The sequence below is a fragment of the Bombus terrestris genome, chromosome 12 (assembly GCF_910591885.1).
Source record: "Bombus terrestris chromosome 12, iyBomTerr1.2, whole genome shotgun sequence".
NCBI classification, from domain to species: Eukaryota; Metazoa; Arthropoda; class Insecta; order Hymenoptera; family Apidae; genus Bombus; species Bombus terrestris.
Genome location: NC_063280.1, coordinates 12121240 through 12148445, shown reverse-complemented (window position 1 = coordinate 12148445; position 27206 = coordinate 12121240). Strand labels below are relative to the sequence as shown.

The 27206-nt window shown below is 53.3% G+C and overlaps 6 protein-coding genes across 8 annotated transcripts; 3 read left to right on the top strand and 3 right to left on the bottom strand.

Moving 5' to 3' along the window:
* Window positions 1–288: 288 nt before the first annotated feature.
* On the top strand, window positions 289–9551 carry LOC100648651 (scavenger receptor class B member 1). Of its 3 annotated transcripts, none has more exons than XM_048410814.1 (6): window positions 289–413; window positions 5196–5533; window positions 6179–6676; window positions 6771–6969; window positions 7358–7566; window positions 8012–9551. In XM_048410814.1, the coding sequence occupies exons 2-6, from the start codon at window positions 5222–5224 to the stop codon at window positions 8267–8269; spliced, it is 1476 nt and encodes a 491-aa protein (XP_048266771.1). In that variant the 5' UTR covers window positions 289–413; window positions 5196–5221; the 3' UTR covers window positions 8270–9551. The 3 variants fall into 3 exon arrangements, with proteins under 3 accessions (XP_048266771.1, XP_003399904.1, XP_048266770.1); XM_003399856.4 differs by lacking the exon at window positions 289–413 and adding an exon at window positions 420–1464; XM_048410813.1 differs by lacking the exon at window positions 289–413 and adding an exon at window positions 3106–4212.
* Window positions 9473–12237, bottom strand: LOC100643869 (scavenger receptor class B member 1). The gene is made up of 4 exons (XM_003402466.4): window positions 11297–12237; window positions 10930–11204; window positions 10513–10765; window positions 9473–10417 (listed from the first exon to the last, which is right to left on the bottom strand). Exons 1-4 carry the CDS (start codon window positions 11963–11965, stop codon window positions 10085–10087), a joined length of 1530 nt encoding a protein of 509 aa, XP_003402514.1. The 5' UTR covers window positions 11966–12237; the 3' UTR covers window positions 9473–10084.
* Window positions 12238–13804: 1567 nt separating this feature from the next.
* LOC100650126 (CCR4-NOT transcription complex subunit 9) lies at window positions 13805–15926 on the top strand. Its single transcript, XM_003399867.4, has 3 exons — window positions 13805–14711; window positions 14785–15179; window positions 15253–15926. The coding sequence occupies exons 1-3, from the start codon at window positions 14376–14378 to the stop codon at window positions 15452–15454; spliced, it is 933 nt and encodes a 310-aa protein (XP_003399915.1). The 5' UTR covers window positions 13805–14375; the 3' UTR covers window positions 15455–15926.
* On the bottom strand, window positions 15917–19484 carry LOC100651341 (sodium-coupled monocarboxylate transporter 1). The gene is made up of 13 exons (XM_003399877.4): window positions 18757–19484; window positions 18524–18683; window positions 18381–18446; window positions 18114–18233; window positions 17858–18012; window positions 17638–17778; window positions 17444–17552; window positions 17264–17373; window positions 16968–17151; window positions 16788–16874; window positions 16534–16715; window positions 16256–16454; window positions 15917–16180 (listed from the first exon to the last, which is right to left on the bottom strand). The coding sequence occupies exons 1-13, from the start codon at window positions 19482–19484 to the stop codon at window positions 16109–16111; spliced, it is 2313 nt and encodes a 770-aa protein (XP_003399925.2). The 3' UTR covers window positions 15917–16108.
* Window positions 19485–19654: 170 nt separating this feature from the next.
* Window positions 19655–23409, top strand: LOC100647233 (metabotropic glutamate receptor 6). The gene is made up of 11 exons (XM_020865882.2): window positions 19655–19876; window positions 19938–20097; window positions 20152–20288; window positions 20354–20502; window positions 20589–20785; window positions 20865–21187; window positions 21256–21481; window positions 21726–21848; window positions 21984–22307; window positions 22395–22677; window positions 22739–23409. Exons 1-11 carry the CDS (start codon window positions 19655–19657, stop codon window positions 23343–23345), a joined length of 2751 nt encoding a protein of 916 aa, XP_020721541.2. The 3' UTR covers window positions 23346–23409.
* On the bottom strand, window positions 21558–27129 carry LOC100644341. Its single transcript, XM_003399900.4, has 5 exons — window positions 26801–27129; window positions 25558–25843; window positions 24975–25028; window positions 24738–24892; window positions 21558–24657 (listed from the first exon to the last, which is right to left on the bottom strand). Exons 2-5 carry the CDS (start codon window positions 25769–25771, stop codon window positions 24274–24276), a joined length of 807 nt encoding a protein of 268 aa, XP_003399948.1. The 5' UTR covers window positions 25772–25843; window positions 26801–27129; the 3' UTR covers window positions 21558–24273.
* Between the last annotated feature and the right edge of the window lie 77 nt (window positions 27130–27206).

Genomic DNA, 27206 nt, shown 5'->3' with positions numbered 1-27206 from the left:
AGCAAAACGAGAGAGAGAATGGATGACACGATGTAGGATGTAGAACGCGAAAACGAGATGAGGCGAGACCAGAGAAGGAAGAGCGATGAACGAGAAGGGGAGGAATTGGCTGGTAAGAAATCGTGGGAGGAGTGAGGGAATGTAGTCGTAATGTAAAAGTGGAAAGAGAAAGAGAGAGCGGCAGAGAGAGAGAGAGAGAGAGTGTGAGAGGGAGGGAGGGATGGAGGTGGGTAGGCAAAGGTGATGGCGACAGCGCGACGCGAGGAAGAGTACAACGGAACGAAGAAACGAAGGAAAGAGCGGATGAATGGAGACGAAACGAAGAAGGAAGAGCGGAGAAGTGGAAAAGGAGTGGGGCAATGATAAATCGTTCACCTGAACCGCATGCTCGCCGTTCAGGATCCAGTGGAACGGTAAGAGAGTAGTAACGTTCTTTGGGTTGTTCGTCGAGCAGTGTATCGGCTGACCTCGCAGCGAACGTTTCGCTCGGCGACGTAACACAGATTTCCGCTCGATTTCCCTCGAGATCCTGCGTAGTTTTAGTTTCATTCGCGATCACCGCACGAGCGTAAGTCGGCCGCGATTATTTGAAAGATCGAAGCTCAATCGGTGCCCGCGTTCGGTCGTTTTGATTTCGAGCGCGCGCGCGCGCGCACAAACGCACGCACGCGCTCCCCCGTGTTCAACATACGTATATCAGGAGCGGATAAAAGCAGTTCCGTCGTGGTACAAAGAAGAAATCATCGTTGTTTTACCGTTGGTCGCGCGGTCGTCCTAGGTATCGGTGTAAAAAGGCGGGTTAACTGACTGACTAGAGAGAAAGAGAGGTGAATCGTAGTTTGGCCGCGTTATACCGCGTATTTGCCGTAGATCGTCTACCGTACAACGGAGCGGTATCGTTGGTTCGTTGGCGACGTGACGCACCGCCAGTGGCACACTTGTCGCTTGGAAAGGAGAATAGACTTTCTCCTTCTCGTCGTTCTTCGTACCACCGCCGCCTTTCCTCTCGTTCTTCTATAGGAAGCATCGCGGTCAAATCAAAGGCTTGGACGTCGACGACGACAACCGTAACCACAACGACGACGAAGACGAGAACGAAGACGACAGCGGGGGCGACAGTGACGACGGCGAGAACGAGGGTGAGGACGAGTACGAGGAACGAAGCTAGAAGAAGGAATATCCGAACGAGAAGCGAAAAACGAAGACGCGAAAAGAAACGCGGCGGCGCGTCTGATGAAGAAAAGAAGAGAACTTGTATGAAAACCAAATAAAAAGATCGTGCAGTGAGCGTGTCGATCGTTAGAGAGACGATAATCGAGGGATAGCACCGAGCCGAAAGGAGAAAAGAAAGAAGAGAGTAGGAAGAAGAGATTGAGAGAGAAAGAGGGAACGATCGGTTGATCAAGATGAGAGTACATCGTGGGATTTGCGCGAAACTCCAAGGAGGATTCCTTAGGCGATGGTGTAAGTAATCGCGAGGATGTAACGTTTTAAAGCAGGCTAAAGTTGAAATCAGAGGAGAAACGGTTTGTCCGTTATGATGTAGTCGGCTCGATCGCGCATCGCCGTTTCATAGGCCACGAGGGGCCAATGTTAACGAGACATTTAAAGACGTTGTTACCGGCGCCATACAGGCATCGCGCTCTCGCTGCGTTTTTAATTCAATTTAGCGAACGTGTCATCTCGTACGCTTAGCTCGCGATGATTCACCGTGCGTTGCGCCGTATTCGTCGTGTCGTACCTCGAATCGGATCGAATCGGATCGAATCGGATCGGATCGGATCGGATCGGATTGTGTCAGGTTGCGATTTTCAACGAAATTTCAAAGGAAAATCGATCGCGACGATGAAAATCCGCCGGGCGTGAGCGCGAGTCGAAGTCTAGCTTACTTTCACTCGAAGACCGGGAGTTTCGAACGCGAATGCCGTGTGCAGCGATTCACTCTCGTTCGAATACATATCAGCGAGCAACGAACAGCTAGGATTTGCTAGAAAGAGATTGAAAGTTGGCGAGAATCGGCGTAAAATATGAGAAAAGTCGAGCGACGAAGAAGACGCAAGAAATTGATGCTAGCCGATAAACTGGTGCGATCGACCCGCGTTTCGTGGAGCTTACGAGTATCGGTTTCGTATCGGAAAAGAAATAACATCGAAGGAGTCGGGTTGGGGCGAATGAGTCGAGGGGGGAAGATGCAGAGGGAACTCGTTATGCTCGCGCGTACGATTCCGGGAACTCGTTTGGTTTGTCTCTGACGTGCATCGTCTAGTTATGCAATTTTCTGGCTCAATATCCATTTACCGTGCCTTCAACGGAATCGTCCGACGTCTCGGCGATCCGTCAAACGATGACAGAAAACCGGCGCAAAGACGGAACGATAATTCAGGTTGAATCAGACCGATCGTAGTTGGTTTCGTCCGTTGAGCGTGAAACCTTCCGAGTAAGAGCAGGAAGCGTACGAGCTTATATAATCGCGAGTAATTGCCGGTTTGTACGCGTAGGTAGGTGCATAGGTTCGGCGTTTGAAAATCGAAGAGGGTTACGTGGGTTCCGAGGAGGATGATACTCGCACGATGCTCGACTCGATGTTTCCAGGTTTTCGTCGTAACAAGCAGTTTGTGCGGTCTGTGAAGAAATTCGCGATCACCCGGGTGCGTCGTTTCCATAGCTTGTCACCGTCGAGCTTGTTTCGTTGATCTCCGATGGATCGATTTTCTCGCGATGAAACGTAACGCGACACGATACCTTGATACTGGAACGAGCGAGAGAGAATCGAACGGTATGGAAAGGAATGGAACGGAATGCAACGATGGGGAAGACAGAGGAAAGGGAGAATCGTGCGTTGCACGCGGTAGCTACGAGCTCTCTCTCTCGTTCCAAGTCGTACGTGTCGCGATTACACCGACTAGTCGATCGAGCGAACGCGTTACATTCCTTTCGAGTTAATATCGTCGGCTCTGGCGGCAAGGGAGAGAGCGAGAAGTTGGACGCGAACGCGGTTAATCGATGTCGGATAGCGCGGTTGGACGTCGGCCGATGGTCGATGGTCGATGGTCGATGGTCGATGGTCGATGGTCGATGGTCGATGGTTTGCTCGACGGGAAAATTTGGAGGTCGCGACGCTGCGATATTCCGTGTTAGCTAGCGATCGATCGAAAGGAGCTCGATCGAGAAAAAAAGTTGCTCGTTGGGGACTGGTGTCGGCAACTTACTCGGTCCGTTTACTCGTGCCGAAGGTGAACCGCTCTCGCGGAACGCGACCTACGAAATTCCATTCTCGCCTCGATTTTGCCAGTTGCGTAAACGAACGGTCGAGCGTGCGCGTGCACCACGGTGCACGCACACCCGTTGACCGGCGCTTCGCGTGATCGCGCTTTCACCTAGGTGCAATTTCTTTGGTGGTACGCGCAATCCTCCTCCGTCTCCCATGAAAGAGTAATCGAACGCAAATAAAAGCGACACCGATGATCGTAACTCGTACGATTAGACTTAGCGCGAAACAATCGTGCATCGTTTCGCGTTTCTACGACCGCTAAACGGCTACGTTTTACGAGATTTTGCCAGGCTTTACGAGGCTGTACGACGGCACGGGCAAACGTGGCTTTCTCTCTTTTGTAGTCCGTTCGATCGGAACGTCATTTTTCCTCGTTGTTTGGTGTCCGTCCACTAGCGAATCGGTAGTTGCGCAAGAAGATTCGTGACGCGGGAACCTGGAACGCGGGCTCGTTCTTTTCCGTCGACTCGATGGCCTCGTCGATGTCATCGATGATATTTGTCGATTTGGCATTTCGGCTGATCGGGCGGTTCTGCGTTCACCGAGCAAACGACAAAACGCGACGTGTACGCGTACCACGAAGGCGATCGAACGTTGCGCGCGCTTGGACGGACGGATGTTGGTGGTCGCGACCTTCGTCGCTGGGTCGATGTTTAACAGCGAGACGATGCGCATCGCGTATGTATAAGCGAGCGATTCTGCTTCAGACCGATCTTGGAGCCGGTGGCTCGATGATTGTCCGTCACGATCGTAGCTGAATTCGAAGGCTGAGCGCCACAAGGTCGTCGATGTGGAAAACGCGCACGAGCCACGATCGGTCGTGTTCGAGGGAAGCGTTTGCCGTACGAGACGGTGCAAACTTGGTCGACGATTCGCTCCGACCTCCGAGCGCGCGTCGGCTTTTGAAATCGCCGAAGCTTCGCGTCGAAAAGTAGAACACGGTAAGCAAAGTCGTTACGTCGAGCGTCGTAACGCGTCCTGGCGATCTTTCGAAAGTTCGATCGCGAGGTCACGATGTTACACGCGACGACTCCAAGGATTTTGTAAGGTCGGACGCGTGACGTCCGCGACTCGGTAAGCCGTGCCTCGCATGTCCGATGCGTGCTTCTTCTCGGCACTGCGTTTCTTTTCGTTGCGTTTTACAAGCCGGGCTCATCGTTTCTTTGCTCGCAAGATCGAACGCCGACGAATCGATCGAGTTCCGATCGGTCGGTCGAGTTGGCCACGAGGTTAGCCACGCGAGCCAAACTTTGTACTCCGTATGAAAATTGAAAAAGTAGGACCGTTCGTTTCGAAGGTCACCGCTCGTACCACTTGCGTCTTTCGCGTTACGTGATTGGAAAATTAACCGACGCGACGTTGGCTAGGTGCGTTAACGCGCTCCATCCACCGATCGATCGATTGGAACGTTACGCTATCGACTCGTTTCGTAATCGTTTCGAAAATCGTATCGAGTTCTTGAACGAAACGAACGAACCCGACTAGTTTCAGCGCGATGAAAAATTTGCCGTGGAATCTACGGTGATACTCGTTTCTCGATTCCTGTTTAGACCCGCGCGAATAAATTATCGTCCTTGCGAATCGAGGATATCGTGGAATGGCGAGTGGTAAGTTGGCGCGATGTCGTGTCGCTGCAGGCGTCGGTATCGTTACCGTTGGCCTTTCGATTTTTGGTCGCAACTCCGATTCCGAATGGTTTAGATCCGAAGAACGCGAACGCGAATACGGAAATTGACCGAGAAACGGTAAAATGGCCGTGTTGCGAGATAGAAACGCGACGATTTCGACGAGAAGCGGGGCATAGTGGGAGGGCGAGGGGAGGCTGGGGACGACCGAGATTGCGAGGCGACGCGACCCGACCAACTTTCTTTCCTTTTCCTCGAGCGTACGCAACGCGCGTCTAACGCGTCTACTTTGATCGCAGGGGCAGCGGTGGCTGTCGGGGCATTGATGATCATCGTTGCCGCGATTTTGGCTGCGGTCTTTCCAAAATTGGTCGACGTTTTGCTGAACAGAGAGATCGCCCTTCGAGATGGTGGCCGCACGTTCAACTGGTGGAGGGAACCTCCGGTGTCGCCTCGATTGAGCGTCTACATTTACAATGTGACGAACGCCGATGAATTTTTAAACGATGGCGAGAAACCAGCATTGGTGGAACTCGGGCCGTACGTGTACATGCAACACTGGGAAAAGGTCGACGTAAAATTCAACGATAACGATACGTTGTCGTACAAAATGAAGAAGGAGTTCGTTTTCGTACCGGTGAGCCTGCCGATCTCTATCCATACCTAACCGCGTTTCTTCTCGCGACGATAAAAATAAGGGGGGAAAAAAAGAAAAGATCTCAGTGGTCTGAGACTGAGAAGGAGAGAGAGAGGTAGAAATAGAGGATACGTTAGATTTGAATCGTAGCTGGGGTGTAAGGGGAGAGCATAGCGGCAGAGCATAGCAGAGAGCGGGCAAGGTAGTTTCTCGTTTCGTAGGAGACTAGTACGGAGAGTAAGTTTGTTCGCGCGGTGTGACGTAACGCTCTATGTGTTGGTAACGATCAACGCGAATTGAGTAAGATCGTAATAGCGGAGCAACGCGCTTCCGCGAATTAAAAGCAAAGGTGTACGGGAACGACGAGGTGCGTTCGGTCGACGTGGCACGATTCTCCGCGAGAGGCGTGCGTCGCACGCGTTACACCTTCTTTCCCAGGATTGTTACTTTTGCGGGCAACGATAACAATATGGGTCGCTAGCGAGTGCGAACGATCGAACGCAATATGTTTGTCGGCGGCGTACACGCGGTAGCGTTCGCGTAGGAAAGGGGAATCGTAGCGCTGTCCCAGGAGAACCGCGAAAACGTGGTTTCGACGAATAACGGCCGCGTGGAAAACGAATCTTATCGGAGGAATATTTGCAGGAACTGTCGGTCGGCTCGGAAGAGGATTTGGTCGTGGTGCCAAACATACCGATGCTTTCGGCCACCACCCAGTCCAAGAATGCAGCGCGTTTCTTGAGGTTGGCGATAGCCTCGATCATGGACATACTGAACATAAAGCCGTTCGTCGAGGTTTCGATCGGTCAACTGCTCTGGGGCTATGAGGACCCGTTGCTCAGATTGGCCAAGGACGTGGTTTCGAAGGATCAAAAGTTGCCGTACGATCAATTCGGTTTGTTGTACGGGAAAAACGGGACAACGCCCGACTGGTATACCATCTACACCGGCCAAGAAGACATCGGTAAATACGGAATTCTGGACAAGTGGAATGGAAAGAGCAGCCTGGGCCACTGGACCACGGCGGAGTGCGACAGCGTCGCTGGTAGCGACGGAAGTATCTTTCCGCCACGCATCACCAAGCAGACGGTGCTGAAAGTGTTCGACAAGGATCTTTGCAGGGCATTGCCCCTGGTGTTTAAGGTAACGCGTGGTCGCAGCGATAAAAGTAGGGGCATCCCCTCTTCCAGCATCGAATCGCTCGTTCGCACGTGGTCGTTTGCCTGATTCGTTTCAGGAGGAGGTGACCATCGCTGGTGGAGTACCCGGGTATAGGTTCGTGCCCGCGAACGGCGCGTTCGCTTCTCCGAACAGATTGGCGACGCAGCGATGTTTCTGCCCAGCGGGTCCACCTTGCGCTCCCGAGGGAACCTTCAACGTCTCGCTCTGCCAGTACGATTCGCCGGTGTTGCTCAGTTTTCCGCATTTTTACCTTGGTAAGATGGCGGCCGATCTACGATACTCGCGGTTAACATACGTATATCCGTGCTCGTTACGTCCGCATCTGTTATCTCGTTGTATCTGTTGCCTCCACTCCGGCTCGTCGTAATCCTCTCGCTCTGGCAAACACGAATTCACAGACGAATTCGGTCGGCGCGGGGCCGGTGGGGCGCGCGTGAGAACTTTTCTCGCTCGGGGAAATCGTCGGCGGTACGTACGTTGAATACGGTTTTGAATACGGTTGATGAAATCGAGCGGGTTTCGCGAGCTACGGCCGAAGAACCGAGAACTGAACCGCGGCTGAGAACTCGCGGTCCGTGCACGATCGGGCCTCTTTTTCCCAAAACTAACTTTCACAAATGTCGTTCGAACGACGATTTTCAGCGGATCCGTCGCTTCGAGAGTCGGTAAGCGGAATATCGCCGCCGGACGAGGAGAAGCATCAATTCTACATCGACGTTCAACCGATGATGGGCACATCATTGAGAGCGAAAGCAAGAATTCAGATAAATCTGGCGGTGAAGCAAGTGCGGGACATTAAGCACGTCGCCTCGTTCCCGGATATTGTTTTCCCGATCATGTGGTTCGAAGACGTGAGTACATCGTTGGCATACCGGGTTCGATCGTTTCACCGTTGTTTCTATCGGTCGGGACGGATCGATCGCGTGAAAAGGAGCTACGATGGGGGAGCGATTAGCCGCGACGGCGGTGACGATGACAATGGCCGTAGCGACGATGCCTATATATTCCATCTATATGGCTAAATATTCGTGACGATAATATGGAAGGAGTACGCGGGGTCGCGTCGCTCGACGCCTCAACGCGTGATTCATTTCGATGGAATGACCGTTCGTGTCGATAATTCAGTATGTACGCACGGTTGCGGTTGTCGCCTTCCCCCATGCTCACCGTCGTTGCTTCGTCGTAGCTTTATTGTCGCTACATTATCGCGCTTTCGGTCGAATGACACGACGGCCACCCGGCCGGAATCGATCGCGCCGCGCTAACGATGTTATTCTGCATTCTTCCGTTACCCAGGGCATCGACGAACTTCCGGCAGAGATGCGAAGCCTGATGAAGATGGCCGTGGACGTGCCACCGATAGCTCGAGCAGCGGTATCCGGAGCTCTGGCAGCGATCGGAGCGATCGTTTTGATAGGAGCGCTGCTGTGTCTGGCGCGCGCCGCCAAACGACAAGAGAAGCTGCACCTCACCAATCCGTTGCCTTCGAACGCGACCGCGGGCAAAACCGGTCAGCTGAACCCGGCTTTCCAGAATTCATCCAGTTCCAAGTAGATCGTCCGGTTGCTCGGTCGGCCGTTTCTACGTCCTGCGATCTCGACCGTGTACGCGTTATGTTTTCGCCTTGGCAATTTTCCAAGGGATACAACGATCGAGAGAGCGAGAGACGTATAGAGAGAGATATATAGCGAGCGAGAGAGAGAGAGAGAGAGAGAGTGAAACAATTAAAATCGCTGCGTAAGAATCGTTTCGGTCTTGAATCGCTGTCGTTGTCGTCGTCGTCGTCGTCGTCGTTATAGTTACCGTTGTCGTTGTCGTTGTCGTTGTCGTTGTCGTTGTCGTTACCGTTGTCGTTGCCGTTGTCGTTGTCGTTGTCGTTGTCGATGTCGTTGTCCTTGTCGTCGTTCTTATTCCCTCTTAGAGAAAAGGGGAGAGGGCAATCACGTTGTTTCGCGTAACGATAACGTTTACCTTTTACGAGGACTTTCGCCGGGTAGTAGTATAACGACGGCCGGCCGTTCCACGCTTTGTTCACGCGTATATTACACTCGAGCAATACCTCGGTTTCCACCGAATCGTTCGCGTCTTTGTAGATTTGCGCGAATTTAAGCGAACGAGATTTCAGCGTGTTGCGTGCGCGTGTGCGCGCATACAACACGCGCGTACAACAAGAGGAGAGCAATTACGAGATCGTGCGAACAGGAGAAGGGAATTAGGAACAGAGGTGGGGTGGAAAAGTAGTAGGAAGAAAGTACGGACGAATTTCTATCGTGGAACGTGCTCCATCGTCCGGACGAATTATCGTCATCGATGGCCGATTTATCAAAGACCGTGTGCGTCAGCGATCGATAAAGATTCTCGTCTCTCGTTACCGTACATGAGAAAATCCTTCCGTCCAACGTGCGCTCGATCGAGTGCGCGAGATCAGACGCGAGCCAAGTCGTCGTCCTCGGACTTTGACATACTTGGTGGCCGTCGAGATCTAATTGTTATTCATTTACCTTCGTTTATTTGTATTTCGTTGTAAACACGTTATTCGAGATAGACTACGGTTAGATTTCTAGATGAATTTAGTTTTTTACGATGCTGTAAAGGGGGTGGAGAGGAAGTGCGGGAGAGGTAAAGAAAGAGAGAGGGAAAGCAGAAGAAGGGGAAGAAATTGGATAAGGAGGAGGAGGAGGAGGAGGAGGAGGAGGAGGAGGAGGAGGAAGACAAGGAAGAAGAGGTGGAGGAAGACAGAAAAATAAAGTAGCCAAATAGTTTTGAAATCGGATCGATTGGAGACGATTTCGAACGACGTCGTGGAAATTTACAATAAAACCGTGTGCGACAAGTATTTGTTTATCGGTTGATTTCGCGGATAAAAGTCGGTCGATACGGTCGCGAAAGCTGTCGCAGATGTTGCGATAGACGTTTAAACGTTGACGATCGAAGGAGGCGGGAAAGACGATGAAAACGTTTATCTGGTTTCTTCGAAGTTGTCGTTGGAAGCGACCTAGGTTATCGGTACGCCGAAACCGCGGAGAGGCATCGAAGCGGAACGCGCGTGGTACTCGCGGCTGCAACGGGCCTTTGTTTGTCTTTTCGAAGCGATTTTCCTCGGGTAATCGAAGAACGCGCGAGGACAAACGCGTACAGTTGTTACGATACGATCGCGGGAGGGGAGTATGAGAGTAGACCGAGGATAACGATTGGACCGTAGCGATGATCGCGCGATCCGAGCGCGTAATAGCGACCTCTTTGCACGATCGCGCGATCGATCTTTATTCGAACTGACGCGAAATAATCGTCGGGGCCCAAGGTTGGCGCCAAGACAAGCGATCGGTGGTATATATTAGCCGAACACGGACAAGGTAAGTAGCTGAACTGTCAAAGTCGATCGAGTTCGGTTCGGTCGACGCCCGGTTTCGCGTCGTTCGATTCGTCTTCTCTCTTCAAAGCGGCGAGAAAAGCACCGAACGAGATGACGACACCGACCAGGCTGCACCATTGAAATCCGGCCTCGATGGCGTTCACCAGGTAGTGACCGCGATAAAATATCTGGCGAATCGATTCCGGCAGATCGTCCATTCTGGTGTCGACCCAGATCAAGGGCAGGATCGAGCCGTCTTCGAGTTTTCCCGAGAACGGCATGCCAACCGCTTTTCGTACTTCCAGATTCAGCTGAAATCTCATTCTGGTAGCCACTGTAACGCCCAAACGCTGAAACGAATACGCTCGCGTAAGCCGGAAAACGAGTTTGCACGTAGACGTTCGGTGGTAAGGACGCGCGTGGCGTCCCAGTTCGAAATACCTACCGAATGCAGATCCACGTAGCTATCGTGATGTTCCTCTCGCGGTGTCAGTCCTTCGATCTTCTGGAACAAGGATTCGTCGCCCGAGTAGAAATGGGGAAAGGAGACGATCAACGGTGATCCGGAGTTGCAAGCGGAAACGTTCAACGTTCCAGCCGGAGGGCATATTCTGGTGATCGAATCGTGCGATTCCTTCGGGCAAAAGCACGAGTCTTTGCTGCGGCTCGACGTGAAAACGTTGCTCGGTAATTTGTACCTATGATGATTTGACGATGATTCGACCGATGAAGCGTTTATAGCGACGACACTTTTGCTTTCGGATCGGTAAGTAGTTATTCGACTAGGAATGGAACAGCGGACGGAACAACGGATGGAACAGCGGAGCGCGTGCAAACACGGAGACGAGCGGCATGAACTCACCTTAAAGTGGGAATACCGTTGGAGAAGCTGCGACGCTCGTAACGAAACGGCAATTGCCTGCAAAACTCTTTCGCGTAGACGTAAAGCGTGGCGTTTGGCTGTTCGATCCAGTCCGGTGGAAACATGCTGCCGTCGGTACCGTAGATTCGATCGCATTTCTCGTCTTCCCACACTGGACGACTTTCGCGTCCATTGATTCGCTGGATCAGCCCGAGATTGCGAAGATCGTCGATACCCGTGTGCATCGTGATGCGATCCGCGTTCAAGCCGCTTCTCTGCAACACGCCGCGGATACACACGCATAGACAACAAAACAGCGTATATGGGACAGCGGGTTCGCGCCGCATAAACGCAAATATATACGTACGAATGCCAGAATACCAAATTTATCGTAGGGTAGGAACTTTCGCGACGGTAGAAACCGTTTGCCCATTTCGAACAGTTCGTCTTCGTAGCCCCAAAAGAATTCGCCGGCCGGCAATTCGAGAAACGGTTTGGCGCGTAACTTCAAGCCAGCCAGAAGCATCGTGAAGCCGATTTGCAGCAGGTAGTTGAGATCTCGGGAATACGCGAGCGTCGACATGAGCAACACGTTCGGTACGATCACCTTCTGACTTTCCGATTTCCCGGCGATCCATTCGAAACTCCTCTCCTCCTGATACGTGACCGTTCGATTCTCGTCGAGGCGGACGTTCGCTCGGCTGAAATTCTCCCGATAGACGAACGGTCCAACCTCTTGCACCTTCAGCTTGCTCGCGTTTCCGCTTTCGAACTCGTGCACGTTCGTATAATTGAAAACGTAAACGTTGATTCGAAGACCGACCGGCGGCCGTTGCCACATCAGAAACGTCGGCGTGCCGTTCCGTAGCTCGAGATTCGAGAGAATCGCGTCGCGAAACACGCTCGTGCACCAAAACAGAACGAACGTCGCGAGGCTGATCAACGCGGCGAATCCGTATACCAATCTGGCTCGCCGTTTTCGCGATCCTCCGTTCAAGCTTCTTCGAATCGTCCACGTTATATTCTTCTCTCCCATGGCGTCACCTTCGCCGCCTTCTCTCGATCGTTTCTCCTCGATTCGAAGTTGGCGCGTTCGCGCTTTCAAGCCAACCCAGCGTCCCGCTCTCGATTTCGTCTAGCCTTTCCTACTATTCAATTTCAAAGTCGCCCACCCTTTCTCTCTTTCTCTCGTTGACCGACGAACGCCAGCAGCCAGCAACCAGCAACCAGCAACCAGCACCGCCTACCTTTCTGTCCGATGCGAGACGCTGCTGCGTTCCGTTGATTTTCGACGCGTTTTCCACGCTTTACTGAGCTTTACTTCCACGTTTCCGCGGAACGACCACGACGACGTACAAAAATCTCCCCACCTTTCTTCGATTCATCGATAACCTCCTCGTAGCGGTGATGACCCTCGTACGCCGCCAAACTTGGGATATTCTTCGAATCCGTGCACAGACCATCGAAAAATATTCACTGCCTCGCCCCGCGTTTTACATACCCAAACCTATCGCGCCTATCTCGCGTTTCCTTCTTTCCCTCTTTTCTCTTCTTTCCCTTCTTTCCCTTCTTTCCCTTCGACTATTTTCTTTCTTTTATCTCTTCTTCCGTCCCTCCCTCCCTTTCTCCCGAACGCGACAGAGTTCGCATATTCGCGCGCGCATATTTTTCTCCATCCCGTTTCCCCAACCCTGCGCTCCGTAACAACGGTGGCTGTGCTGAATTAGGACCAGATTCCGCGAGCTTCGTCCGCCAAATCGATTCGCATCCATTCTGCTACCGTTTATCGCTCGTAGACGAAAAAAGACTCGGATGACGATCGACGATAACAGCCAACTACCGTCGCGAGTCGCGATGCGACCCGTCGGCCCACGTTTCTCGTCTGACACGCCGCCTGTAGCCCGATCGCAGTCGTTCCAACGCCAATCTAAAAATTCGTTCAAGGGAACGAGATACGAGGCTGTCGGGTCGCGTTCCATCCGATCGATCGAAACACGCCGCCAATTCTCTCCGCTCGCACGCAAATCGATTTCAAATACGTCAATACGTAGAAGCGATGCGACGCAAACGATTCGAATTTATCGCGAGTGTTTGGCATGTTGTGACTGGCAGATGCCCTTTTCACCCGCTTCTGCCGCGATGTCTCGTGTAATATTGTCATTACTATTCGCCTTTTAACCGCGGACGTAACGACACTCGCGCGTATTCGTAGCTACGATACGCGCTCCAAACCACGATTTTTATCCTTCGCGCGAACACGATTACGTAAGAAACTGGTGTACGAGTTACTCGAGTCGGTAAAACGACGACGAGTTTACCGAAACGGCGATCCTTTTGCAAACGTCAATGACTTGTCGCGCTTCGATTTCACAGTTGCAACGAAGTATCGGTCGACTGCAATCGCGTTATACCATCCCTTACCACGCGTTCCTCTCTATCTATGCTCGTACGACACGCTATTCGCGAAATCGTTTATCGTTCCTCTTCCTTCCTGCGATACGTTCGAACGATATGAAACACGCGCCGAGGCACGTACCGATACCGACGTACGTGTTCGTTACGAACGTACGTAATAAATAAGGATCGAAAGTTTGCGCGATCTCGAATATCGAGAGAGAGAGAGAGAGAGGAAAATAAATGGAATTAGAATTAGAGAAACGGGCGTATAGTCGTGGTGCAGATTTCCGCGCGACGGCGATGTTCGAAAAAAGTCAAGCGGGCGTGCTTTCATTTTCGTTTTTGTCTATGTTCGGCTGTTGCAATTTTTTTGGTCGTTGGAATCTTTCGCCAAGTACCATCGTTGTCGTCTCTCTGCGTTAGTTGACGCGCCATCTGATCAACGCGAAACGATTTCCCGTCGCTTGGCACACGACCCGCTGCTCTATGCAAACGCGTGTACATAGCATGCAAATACGGTGTACTTAAGCGGTGTATTGACCGTCGATACGCGATAGGTGGAGCAGAAGCTTTCTGTAGTTTTCGATAGATGGCGATAAACGTCCGCCGTTAACTCGGAGTAGCTGCGAGCAGTAGGAAGGTGTATCGTTTTTCGGTGTCAAGGAAGACGAATGTCTCGAGAAGAAAATATTTGCTCGTTTTCCAGAAGACGAACGTGTTTGCCGTCCGTGTGTCGCGTAATCGATTCGAGAAAGAGCGCACGCGTGGCGCGATAAATTTCGCTGGTCGGTAATTTCTGGTCGATCGCATCGTGCGAGCTTGTTTCACCTAACCTCAAATTTTGGACCGAATTGACGACGAAACCGATCGATCGGCGGCATATCGTACGTGTCTCGTTGGGATCGCGGCGATACGTTCGTAGCCGGACTAGGAAGGCGTAAATAAAGGAGGGAAGGAAGGAAGGAAGGAAGGAAGGAAGGAAGGAAGGAATCGATCGATCGCAGCGATAACGGTCGTGCCGTGAAAGCTTTGCCCCGAACGAAAGTCCAATGACGAAAATGGGTTCGCAGCAAAGTCCAGCCGCGTTGCAGTCGACGGTGGATCGCGAGAAGGTTTACGCCTGGATAATCGAATTGTCGAATTCGGAGACGAGAGAGAACGCGTTGCTGGAACTTAGCAAGAAACGGGAGGTCGTGCCCGATTTGGCTCCGATGCTTTGGCATTCGTTCGGTACGATCGCGTCGCTGCTTCAAGAGATAATAAACATATATCCCGCTATCAATCCAGCCACTCTAACCGCGTATCAGAGCAATCGAGTGTGCAACGCGTTGGCTCTGTTGCAGTGCGTTGCCAGTCACCCGGAAACCAGATCCTCGTTTCTGCAGGTAAGTTTACACGCGTATCAACGCGTAACGCATACTCGCGCGCTCTCCGTTCTTCGACCATTTCCTTTTGCAGGCTCACGTGCCGCTGTTCTTATATCCGTTTCTACACACGGTCAGCAAGACCCGTCCGTTCGAGTATCTTCGATTGACCAGTTTGGGAGTGATAGGAGCCTTGGTAAAGACCGACGAGCAGGAGGTGATTACGTTCTTGCTCACCACGGAAATCATCCCTCTGTGCTTACGCATCATGGAAAGCGGCTCCGAATTAAGCAAGACAGTGGCTACGTTCATCCTGCAGAAGATTCTGCTCGACGACAGCGGTCTCTCCTACATCTGCCAAACGTACGATCGATTCAGTCACGTCGCCATGATTTTAGGAAAGATGGTCTTATCCTTGGCCAAAGATCCTTCCGCCAGGCTGTTGAAGCACGTGGTCAGATGTTATCTCAGACTCTCGGACAATCCAAGGTAAGGCGAGCGAACGAATCAACGAATCGACGAACCAACGACGAAAACTAACTATCTTTTTATCGTTCGATAGGGCGTTACTGGCGCTCAGACAGTGTCTACCCGATCAGCTGAGGGACAACACGTTCGCCACTTGTCTGCAAGAAGACGCGTCTACGAAACACTGGCTGAATCAGCTTTTAAAGAATTTAGAGACCGGACCTCAACCGGTGCCTCCGGCGCAACCGGGTCAACAGGATCCCAGAACTATCGGCTTGTCGCCACTTGCTTCTTAAACCGTGCTCGCCTCCCGGAGTCGAGACGAAACACGGATACGCGATCGTCAGTTACGCGACCGCAGTCTGTCAGGTAGCAGAGCGTCGGACGAGCGATAGATCCGGACACGAGATGGATCGTCGTTCCGTGTCGGCCCGTGGGACACGATGTGGGATTACCACGGCGACGAGTGGTAGGAAACTCGATGCGACGATGAAATCTAAAAGCAGACGAAGAAACGACGAAGCGTTGCCATTGGCGGAAGAAAAGGGATCGTGGCGTTCGAGATAACGAAATCGATAGTCTCCGATCGAAATGGTAGGAGAAACCGTGGCCGTGTTCCTCTTCCGCGTATTTTTTCCTTCTCTACTTTCCCCTTTCACTTCCTCCTTGCGTATCTTTTACCCCCATCACGACGAACGCCCTCTACGCTTATAATTATTCTATGTACAAAGGTTGTAAATGGAAAATACAAAAGAATATACGTGTGTACGTATGCTCGCGCTTGTGTGCGTATATGTGCATATATGCTATCTGTCTCTACCTTGTACGATATATATGCATGCATATATATACATATATATACACGCGCGTCTGTACATCTCTATTTTGCGTTTATTTCGTCTATTTTTTAATCGGGAAAATCGTAACGCCTGCCGCACGACGACACCCGTTTAAATCCTGCTCGAAGCTGCGGTCGCGCGACAGCTTCCGTCCATTTTCTCGAGTTCCGTGACGGCGCCCTCCTGAAAATATGGAAAAAAAAAGAATCGAGGAGAAAACGAGGCGTATCGGGTACGAGAAGCGCGACCAGGTCGTACCTGTTGCCGTTTGGCGGCGATCGCGACCGAATCGCGCAACAGTCCGTGAATAACGGGCGTGTAGAGCTTCTCATCGCCCGGCGTGCGTTTGTTCGGCCCCGTGATCCACGAGACGAGCAGTCCGACGAGTATCGCCGTTAGACAGCCGAGCCACGTGTACCAAAGATACGACATTCTGTAGAGGAAGAAGGGCGGTTCCCTGGAAATAGGTAGAACGCGAGAGTCGATGGAAGCAGCTGGCTGTACCCGACCGACGAAGGAATCGACTATTTTCTCACTTGATCGCGGTTTCGACGACCACCGTAAAATTCGTAGCCTGACTCTTGAGCGACTCCGGACATCCGTCGATGGATACTGGCTTGGTGGGGAAACGAATCTTTCCACTGGATATGGCTGCCTGAGTGCCGAACGAGATCCAAGCGACCAAGTTCAAACTGACAAACCCGCCGACCAAAGCTCCCTGCGACGTCGTCGATTCGATTAAAAGCGGAACGTTGTGCGAACGAAGGAAACGTTTCGAGGTTTGTCTTACCGCGGAATTTGCGAGCGGGAAAAACATGCCCAGCGTAAAGACTCCGAGCAACGGTCCCGCCGTGATCCCCGACAAGCTTCTGGCAGCCTGACAACGAAACGAGAACGCGATATAGCCACGCGTACTTGCCAAGCGAAATACAATAGAAAGCGCGGCACGCGTCGATCCGCCGATCCCTACCTGAATCAGTCCGCTGAGTTTCTCGACGAGGTAAACGAGCGTCACGCAAACGATCCCTATCAACAGCACCGTCAGTTTCATCACTCGACTGGCCGCTACTTCCGATAGAGATATTCGCATCCACGGTTTTATCATGTCCTCGTAGATGACGCCAGACATGGAGTTCAATCCGGTCGACATGGTGCTAAAAGTAAACAGAGACGACGATCTCGCGCTTCTCTTCCTCTTGCCTTTCTCTATTTTCTTTTCTTTTCTCTCGCTTTCTCAACACGTTCGAACGATATGTGCGAATATACCTGAGCGCCGCGCTAAACACTCCCGCGACGAATAGTCCAGGCAATCCTGGAATCGACTCGGTCATCTCCATCACGAAAAACGGTAGGAGTTGGTCCGATTTTTTTATTCGCTGTAACGCGTGAATTCGTTTCGCTGTATTTGATGGAAGAAGAAAGAAGGGGCAGAGATGGATCCTGTACCTTGGTCCTGATAGGGTCGCAATCGTAGAACGCCGCAAAGATGACGATGCCGGTGTAGCAGCTCAGCGAAACGATGATAATTATACCGATCGTCATGATCGTGATCGTTCTAAACGAGGGAAGATTACGGATCTCAGCGAACACGAGATAGGAATATATCGATCCGCGGGGCAAAAATGATAGTGACGACTCACGCGTTGGCCCTCTTCAAGTTGGACATGGCCAAGCATCGTTGCACCATCGATTGATTCACGGAACAGCTGGCCAACCAGTTGAAGTAGTTACCGACGACGACGGTCCAGAAGGTGTGTCTCGTTGTTGGATCAAAGTCCATACTGTCGATCGGACAATAGGAAGAGTAAAAGAGTAAAAGCAGCGGTCGTACGGGTAAATAGAGACGGGTAAATCGCTTACTCGAAAAATTCGATTCGGTCGGTGTCGCGATTTCTCCTCCAAACTTGTTCGAATCCGCCTACTTGGTGCGTGCCGATTATCGCAATCGCTATCACTCCGCCAAACATGACGATCGTCTGAATCGCGTCGGTCCAAACAACCGCTTTCAAGCCACCCTGAAAAACACAGAGACAGGCTCGTTCGCGTTTCTCTCTCGAGTCGGCTCCACCGTTGATGGAACACGTTGGCGATTAAACGGCACGATTCTCGTCCTTACCAAAGTGGTATAAAATATGCAAACAACGCAGACTAGCACCGCGATCGCGTGCAGGTTTATTCCAGTGACTTGATTGAACGCCACCGCGGGAACGTATATCACGAGGGGGATATACAGCAACTGCAACGAAACGTCAAACGTTTCGCTTTAATTCGTCCTTCCTCTCTCGCGTACGCACGCACGTACGTACGTACGCACGCACACGCACGCGCGCGCGCGCACGCACACACACACGCACACACACACAGAGCTCTTACCGCATCTTACCATTTTTATGAGAAACATGACGGAACCCATGAGTCGAACGGCGCCGTTGAACCTCAGGTTGAGATACTGCGAATCAGCGAAATTAAAAGAAAAGGATCAGCGAACGACGTTGCGCAGAGGACGGGCAATGGTATCCGCGTTACCTCGTAAGACGAAGTGATGCCGAGACCGTAAAACACCGGTAGATAGACCATGGTCATCGTCAACGAGACGAACAAATCGGCGATTACCACGCACCAGTGCTGCGTTCCGTATACGTACATCTCGGCTGGTACACCAAGGATCGTTATTCCCGATATGTAGCTGAAAAGATGGAAGAAAATCGATCGGAAGAAAGAAAGAGGAGCAGCGGTGGTGGATCGTTTCTTCCTATTACCTGGCTATCAGCGACATCGTTATAGGGAAGATGGACATATTTTGCCCGCCCACCAAGTACTCGCGAACCGCGTCCTCGTTCTTTCGCGACTTATACGCCTGATATACGCCGATGATAACCGAGATCGCCAACATTCCGGCAAACACCACACAATCGATCGTATCGAACGACCTCTGCGTCGAACCGCCGCTACCGTCCATGGCTGCCGGTTCTTTCCTTTTCTTTCGCGTGGATCTCGGTGTTTCGGCACCGATTTCACCGGTATCGCTCGACGATTCACGACGACTAGCGAAGCGAAGAAGAGAACGAACGAGATCGAGCGAGAAGCACGTGGCCGAAGAGAACGATCGCTGCTTCGCTTCTAAGTCGGGAAATGGACGAGGAGCGGGTCGCTTAAACGGACCAGCTCGGAGACACGATTGAATAATTGGAGATTCCATCGTTATCGTTCCCACTCCGCTTCCTCCGTTACCTATGCTAACTTCCTCTTCTCTCCCTCTTCCTCGTGCTCGTGTGCCGCCGAGTACGCGGCCCAGCCACGAGACGGCAACGCATTTAACGAAATTGCCGTCCGCCCGCTGTTCTCTGTTTACCCGCCCGATTCCGTTTACCTTCTCTCGCGTGTCGTTGTTTTCCCGCCTGCGGCCCGCGTGTTTCCCCTCGCGATCGATTTCCGTTTTTCCGCGACGACCTCGCGTTCTCGCCGCGATCGGCCACTCCCTACACATCCACCGGCGTATATCCTGCGGATCAGACGCTTTCGTTCGTCGAATCGCGTTCGTCGCACGCAGGCTGCTTGCCTCGCTGGCTGATTATCCGACGGTCGACGCAGAGCGGAACGGTGGAAAGACGCGCGATAACGACGACGACGACGACGACGACAACGACGACGGTGACGATGACGATGGCGATGGCGATGGCGATGGCGATGATGATTCGCGTGCTATGCACGACCAGCCTGTTCGCCGTCGTTCTGTCCAATTCCGTCGAACGTTCTCCGCGTACGACTATCGGGCACGGTCGGGTCCGGTACGCTAACGTGACGGGCGAGCTGCTGCTGGGAGGCCTGTTTCCCGTGCATCGTAAAGGGAACAACGGCAAGAGTTGCGGCGAGATACAGGTGAGATACGAGGGGAAAACGCGGGCCGTTGGTGTCACCTGGTTCGAACGTTTATTCGCAGGGGGAAGACGGCATACAACCGTTGGAAGCGATGCTGTACACGATCGAACGTATCAACGAGAATCCGCGGATACTTCCGGGTGTGCGGCTCGGCGCGCTGGCGTTCGACACCTGCGATCATCCGATCTACGCTCTGGAGCAGGCGTTCTACTTCGTGAAGGGTAAGCGAGCGCGCGATCTCGCGGTCCGTCACTCGAGAGCGTCGATGTTCGTAGGTTTCATGGCGCGCGAGAACCGTTCCAGCGAGGAGGGATACCGATGCGCGGATCGCAGCGTGGCAAAGTTCTTAAACGGGGAGTTCGAACGCGTGGTCGCGGTGCTCGGCGCTCAATCGAGCTCCGTCACCATCCAGGTTGGTAGCATCGCTCGTTTCGGATGAACGCGCGCTCCAGCCACTCGAGATCCAACGGTTCGCAGGTAGCGTCGGTGCTGGCTCTGTTCCCGGTGCCGCAGATCTCGTACATGGCCACGTCGCCGTTTCTCAGCAGCAAGGAGAGATTCCCACGGTTTTTCCGCACGGTTCCGAGCGACGTGAACCAGGCGCGAGCGATGCTGGAAGTTCTTCGGTGAGTCGGAATCCACGCTCCTCCTCCTCCTCCGTCCGACTTACCTCGATTCGTCCGATTAATCCGTTCGACGACGTTTCCGCAAGCCGGTTCGAGTGGTCGTACGTGTCGGTCGTTTACACCGACTCGGAGTACGGAGACCACGGATACGAGACGCTGGCTTCCTTCGCCTCGGAGTACTCCATATGCTTCAGCGCGCCGCATCGAATCAGCGAAGATCGTTTCACCGACGACGATTACGACAACGTGGTGCGCACGATCGCCGAGAAGACGGACGTCCGAGGTACGTATCGCGAGCCGTAGCGAGGCGAAGATCGAAAGACTATCCAAGTACGACGTACACGTACGACGGAATCTCGCAGTGGTGGTGTTGTTCGCGGAGAAGTCGACGACTCTGCGGGTGCTGGAGGCGGCGAGACGCGTCGGCGTCGGCTCGCGATTCGTTTGGCTGGGCAGCGACTCGTGGCCGGATAATCGCGACGTGGAGACTCGAGAAACCGCGGTGTTGGAGGGTGCTCTCGCGGTTCAACCGCTGTACGCCCCGCTCTCCGGCTTCGACCAATACTTTACGGGGTTGACGCTCGACCACGAGCGCGTCGATCCTTGGTTCCGAGAATTTTGGCGAACCTATCACAACTGCACGGACGAGTCGGAGGAAACGACTATCGCTGCCGCTTCCGACAGGGTAAGTCTTTATATCGACCAGGTAAACGAGACGGAGAGAGAGAGAGGTGCCGTTCGAACGTTTTCCAGCGGCACGTCGACTGCCAAGATCCGAGATTAAGGATCGAGCGCAGCACCGGCTACAAACAGCGGAGATTTCTGCATTTCGTTCGAGACGCTGTATACGCGGTGGCTCACGCTCTTCACAACATGCGAACGGACGTTTGCGGCCAAGGTTCGGTCGGACTTTGCGACGAGATGCGTCCTCCGAACATGGACGCGTTCTTCGAATACCTAACCAACGTGTCTTTCAAAGGTAAGATTATCCTTATTCTCCTTCTTTTTCTTCTTCTTCTTCTTCTTATTATTATTATTATTACTATTACTATTACTATTATTATTATTATTATTATTATTATTATTATTATTATATTGTATTTTCGGGCTGTAAGCCCTACAGTATACATCGTTTATTACAATATGAAAAGTAGTTTTATCTTCGGAGATGGGAGGACGAGGGTACAGTTAAACGTAAAGTTGCATACGAACTAAATTTTCAGACGAAGCTGGCAACGCGTTCGAATTCGTGGATGCGGTCGACGGACCTCCGAGATACTCCATCCTGAATTATCAGCGCAAGGCAAACGGTTTCTATCACTGGGCGGTCATCGGCAATTACACGCGTAAGACTACTCTCTGTTTCTCCCCCCCCCCTCTCTCTCTCTCTTTTCTCCGCAAAACCACGAGTAGGATCAAAGGGAGAGAGAGAGGGTGAAAGTGACGAATAAACGGAAAGACGCGTACGGGGTTGCACGCAGTGAACGAAGACGGGCAAGCGGTGTTGCGGCTGGATCGGGACAAGTTGTGGTTTCGAGAGGAACGACCCGGCGACTTTCCGACGTCGTCGTGTTCCCGGCCGTGCGGCTCGAATCGAATCATGGTGAGAAGTAAAGAGGACCCGTGCTGCTGGAGGTGTCAAAGCTGCGGTTTCTATCGGTACAAGGTGGACGAGCTGAGATGCGAAGAGTGCGAGCCGGGCACGATTCCGACGAAGAACGGGTCTGGCTGCGAACCTATCCCCGAACAGTTCGTCGACTACTCGAATCCGTGGGCGATCGTCGCGATGACGGTAGCCGTTTCCGGTAATCTCCGTTCGTCGGCCTCGACCGCCGCCGCGTCGACGATCCGATCCGAGGACTAACGATGACGGGATCGCGTTCCGTTCGCAGGTATGGCACTGACCGCGTTCGTCTGCTCGGTGTTTTGGATCTATCGGCACACACCGATGATCAAAGCGTCCGGTCGAGAGCTGTCGTTTCTACTGCTGGTCGGTGCGTTCGGCTGCTTCTCGATGACGTTCGCCGTGGTGTCCAAGCCCAGCGTGGAAAGTTGCGCCGTGGTCCGATTCGGCATCGGATTCTGCTACACCATTTGCTACGCCGCGCTCTCCACCAAGATCAATCGAATTCACAGGATATTCAACGATCCCGGCCGCAGTCCTCGCAAACGACGGTAAATTTCGATGGTAACGCCCGGATAGCCCGTAGTAACGCGATTCCACGCGTGTTCACAGGTTCACCAGCCCGAGATCTCAGCTGACGATCGCGTCGATCCTCGTTCTGGTGGAGATCGCGTTCGACGTCGGTTGGCTGCTCAAGAAACCACCGGCGATCCAACGCTCGTATCCCAGCAGGGACGCGAACGTAAGGGTGTGTCGGGGCTCCGAAGACGGCTCCTACGTGATCGGTTTGATCTACCCGTTCCTGTTGACCGTCGCGTCCACGTTCTACGCGATCAAGACGAGAAAGTGCCCGGAGGGATTCAACGAGACCCGACGCATCGCGTTCGCCAATTACGCGACGATCGTGCTGTGGCTGGCTTTCGTGCCCCTCTACTTGGCCTCCACGAGCAACGTCGTCAGGGTAATTACTCTGGCGTTGTCGCTGTCGCTGAACGGACTGGTCCAGCTGCTCTGCCTGTTTCTCCCGAAGGTCTACGTGGTGCTGATCAAACCGGAGAAGAACACGAGAGAGCTGGTGATGGCGAGGCACTCGTCTCACCCGACGACGCCCGGTACGCCGATCACGCCGGAGCTCGTGTCCGCCTCGCCGTCGTTCGTCGGCGATCGATCGAAACCGACCGTCGGCGACTCTCTCCGGTTCGAGCAAATTTCCGCCTAACGCGCCGCTAGATCTTTCGGTCACCTCGTTCCAACATACACGATGATTTCTGCATCGACGAGAACGTTGCGTTCTTTTCTTTTCTCTTCTCACGCCAAAAATTCTCACCCCTTCCTATTCCCACCTCCGGCCCGATATCCTGCACAGGCACGAAAGAAATACGCAAAACAGGAACGTCGTGCGTTATTGCGTTTATTGCTTACTCCGACGCAAACTACCGGATCGATAACGAAAAACGTCTTAAAACTACGAATACTTGCGAACGAGCGGTAAACTTTTTCTTCTCGTTCGTTTTCTTATGTACGCGCCTCGAGCAACCGCGACGTTTCGTTCGCTGGAAGACATCGGATTCCTGGTCGTCGACGATCACCGTTGTACGGTGCTCGTTCACGACGAGGAACATCGGACGAACGCTGGACGAAGAAAGATCGCGACGATTCGAATCGCTGTCGTACGACTTATTAACCTAAGATCAGCGAGGTTCGCGCAAACAGCCGAACGTGAACGATTTCTCTCTCTCCCCCTCCCTCTCTCTCTCTCTCTCTCTCTCTCTCTGCCTCTGTCTCAGGTCTCACCGTCGATAGCGCAGGAGGAGAAGAAAAAGCAGAGAGGGAGCGAGAGAGAAGAGCGCGATGGTGAAAAAGAGGCACGCGAGCGTAAAACTCGACGGTTGAGCATTCGAATTGAGCGTGGAGCGCGCGCTTCTCCATCGATCGGCCGGCGGATTACGCGCCGTCGCTGACCTATGCGAAGCTCGACCCCGTTACCGTTGATCGGGCAAACTTCGCTCGAAAGGCCTTTCGTGGACGGAATGGCTGATAAGGACCCGCGAATGGTCGCGCGCGTTCTCGCGCGGACGAGCGCGATTAAGTACTATGCTTAGAATTAACCTATGTACAGTGAGTGGCGAATCGATCGGATGTCCCGTTTAAAACGAGCTCTCGCGCTTCGTTCTGTGTTGAACGGTTTCCGGGCTGGGCGTCATAGCTGGATTGTCGTAAGCGTAATCGAGAGTGGTGTCCTCGCTGGGATGCCTTCTCGACAGCGAAGTGGTGGTGGTGTTCGGCGTGGCGTTACCGGTTCCGCTTCCATTAGCGCTGCCGCTTCCGCTCGCGCTTCCGGTACCGTTCCCACCGTGTCCGCTTTCGTTTTCCAAGAATCGGGAAGGAGCCACGCTCGCGCTTATCGTTGGCATCGTCAGCTTCAATCCGTTGTGCCTGGACGTGCCCGATTCCGCGTCTCGAAGCGTCGATTTACCGCGATCGTTGTTGTTGTCGTTGTCGTTGTCGCCGCCGCTCCCGTTCGACGTTCCCTGAGAAACGAGATATCGGTTGGTGAGGTCGACGCGGCGCGCTCCTTCGATCGCGAGACGCAGAAAACTCGCTCGCTCACCTTTGCTCGTTTCCCGGCGATAGCTCGTCTCAGGGTGGTTTGCATCTTTTCCCATCGTGGACACTTTTGCGCGTACAGGTACAGGCTCGATACGAGAGACGCAAAGGCTACGGCGATAGATATCACCGCCAGTATCCACAATCGCTGCAACTCCCCTGCGGATCGTCAACGTTCGTTTCTTTGTTCTTTTTTCCTTCTTTTCTCGCGACTAGAAGGACGCGACCATCGTCTACTTACCTCGTAAATCCTCGTATTGCTCGAGAAGAACGTATCGTTTGTCGTGCAGGTATTCTGAAATGGAAAGGCAAAGGATGAAAAGCTATTTGCCGCGGCGATATTTTCCAAGGGAGAGGTTGAACGGTTGGCTTGGGCTGGGGAAGGGAACGTTGTTGTTCGGTTGGAAGCGGGGCGAGAGGCGACTAACGGCAAGACGGAGAAGGAGAAGGAGATAGCGGGCGAAAGGAGCCGAGAGGAAGCGAGAGCGAGGAAAGAAAAGAAGGCGAGCAGGCTGGCAGGCGAATAGGAGGTCGGTAGGATGAGTCATCGTGCACGGTCGCCTGTGTGGGAAGTGGACGGAGGGACGGTGGTCAGGTGTAAAGTCAACGGACTCGAACCCCCTTCGGGTTCAGGTGCACGACGCTCGGAAACGCTCGGCCCGCTCTACCTGGCTTTTCCTCCGATCGATCTGGAAACGTCGATGCTCGGTATACTCGGCTCGCTCGGCCAATCGACCGAGAAAGACGAGAAAACCGAGAAAGCGGCCGACCGCTCCGACAACCGTTCGACGGACGGAACGGCGAGAATTTCGCCAGTCGCTCACCTTGACAATCTTTGATGCACTCGTTTTGCTGATAGTTGCGACCGGTGGCGTCGCAGATGGACGAGCACGGTTTGCAACGTTTGTCGTAGGGGCTGCAATACTCGACGGTGGAACAGCGTTGCTCGCCGCAATCGGCCCCCCCTGGATTCAAACCGGCGATCGCGGTGCCGATCGCGAGCACCGCCACGGTCAACAGTCCGATCGACGGGATCATCTCGGAGCCGTCGCGACGTTCGATCAACGTCGTTGTTGGAACGCGACCTTCTGCATCGCAGTCATACCGGTTCTGGAAAAGAAAGCGCACGCGCTCGCGATCCAACGTCGGACAAAACGATATCGATGCGTCGATCACGCGAAGGAAACCGCGGCAAAGCTATGGCCGCGAGAGGTGACGCGATACGAGCGAAACGAGCGAAACGCGGAGACGTGACTCATCGCACGCGGTGGTGTCGTACGCGCGGAGAACGAACGACGACCAATTGGTTCGAAACGATCGCCGCGTCGCGAGCCGCGCGCCCACCGATTCCACCTCGTCGAGTTTCGATCCGGACAATCCAGGCAAAATCTTCGATCGCCCCGCTGTGGAAATTCCGACGCGTCACTTTGCCGAGTCTCGCTGCTGCGCTCCTTCGGCGCCCGTACCGCAAACCGAACGGAACTCGTGGATCGTCGCGCGACTTTGGAACTATGGCGTATCGAAGAACGCCGGACGCGACAGAGGAAGACAAAAAGAGAGAGATAGAGGGAGAGAGAGAGAGAGAGTGAGAGAGGCAGGCAAGAAAGAAAGGAGGAGCGAGGAGGGAGAGAGAACCGGTCGGTCGTACCTGGTACCGCAACACGGGTAAACGGATTCCCGTCGTAGCGTCTACCGCAAAAACGGAATCCACGCGATGGAAACGCAAAATTCCGTATCTCGCGACGGAACAACGAAGGATCGCAGTTGGCGAACTAGGAGGACCGCGAAGCCCGAGACTCGTAGCTGCGCCGACGATCGACGAGTACGTCACCGAACCGGTTTCGAGAGCGACGTATCGCGTACAACGGGTATATCGCGCGCGTTGTAAGTTTACCGGACGACTCGCGAGTTCGAGCGAACGAAGAAAGCGCGTTCCCGTCGATTCCAACTAGCCGTGTTCGTTGCCCGGAGAGAAAACGGGTGTTCGATCTTCGGGGTTTCGACATCGGGGTCGATCGGTGGACGCGCGTTCGCCGTAACAGGTTGCGTTACTCGGCTGCCACTTACTCGTTGCGGATGCGTCGAATTTGTCGATCCGAGAAGGGATCGATCCGCATCTCGTCGATCGCGAGGAACCAAAGCACCACCAAGAGGAACGCGATGACGTAAGAGGAGAAAACGCGAGAAGAAAGGAACGAGACGCGGAAAAGCGAGGGTCAAAGATCGGACTGCGTCGCGTCGACTGGCCGCGGTAAACTGAGGATCGTCGAGCCAACTACGACTCGCACCTGAATTCCACCTCTCCGCCGGTACGTTCCATCGATCCCCCTTCTCCTCGCCTCTCGTAGACCGAACGCGACGACGATGCTCCTCCTCCGTTTGCGACCGTTACCTGCCGGAATACCTTTTCTCAGGCGTCGTAGCCGCGCGCCGCTTACCTGTTGCGACGGCCATCGAACCATCGCGTCATCGA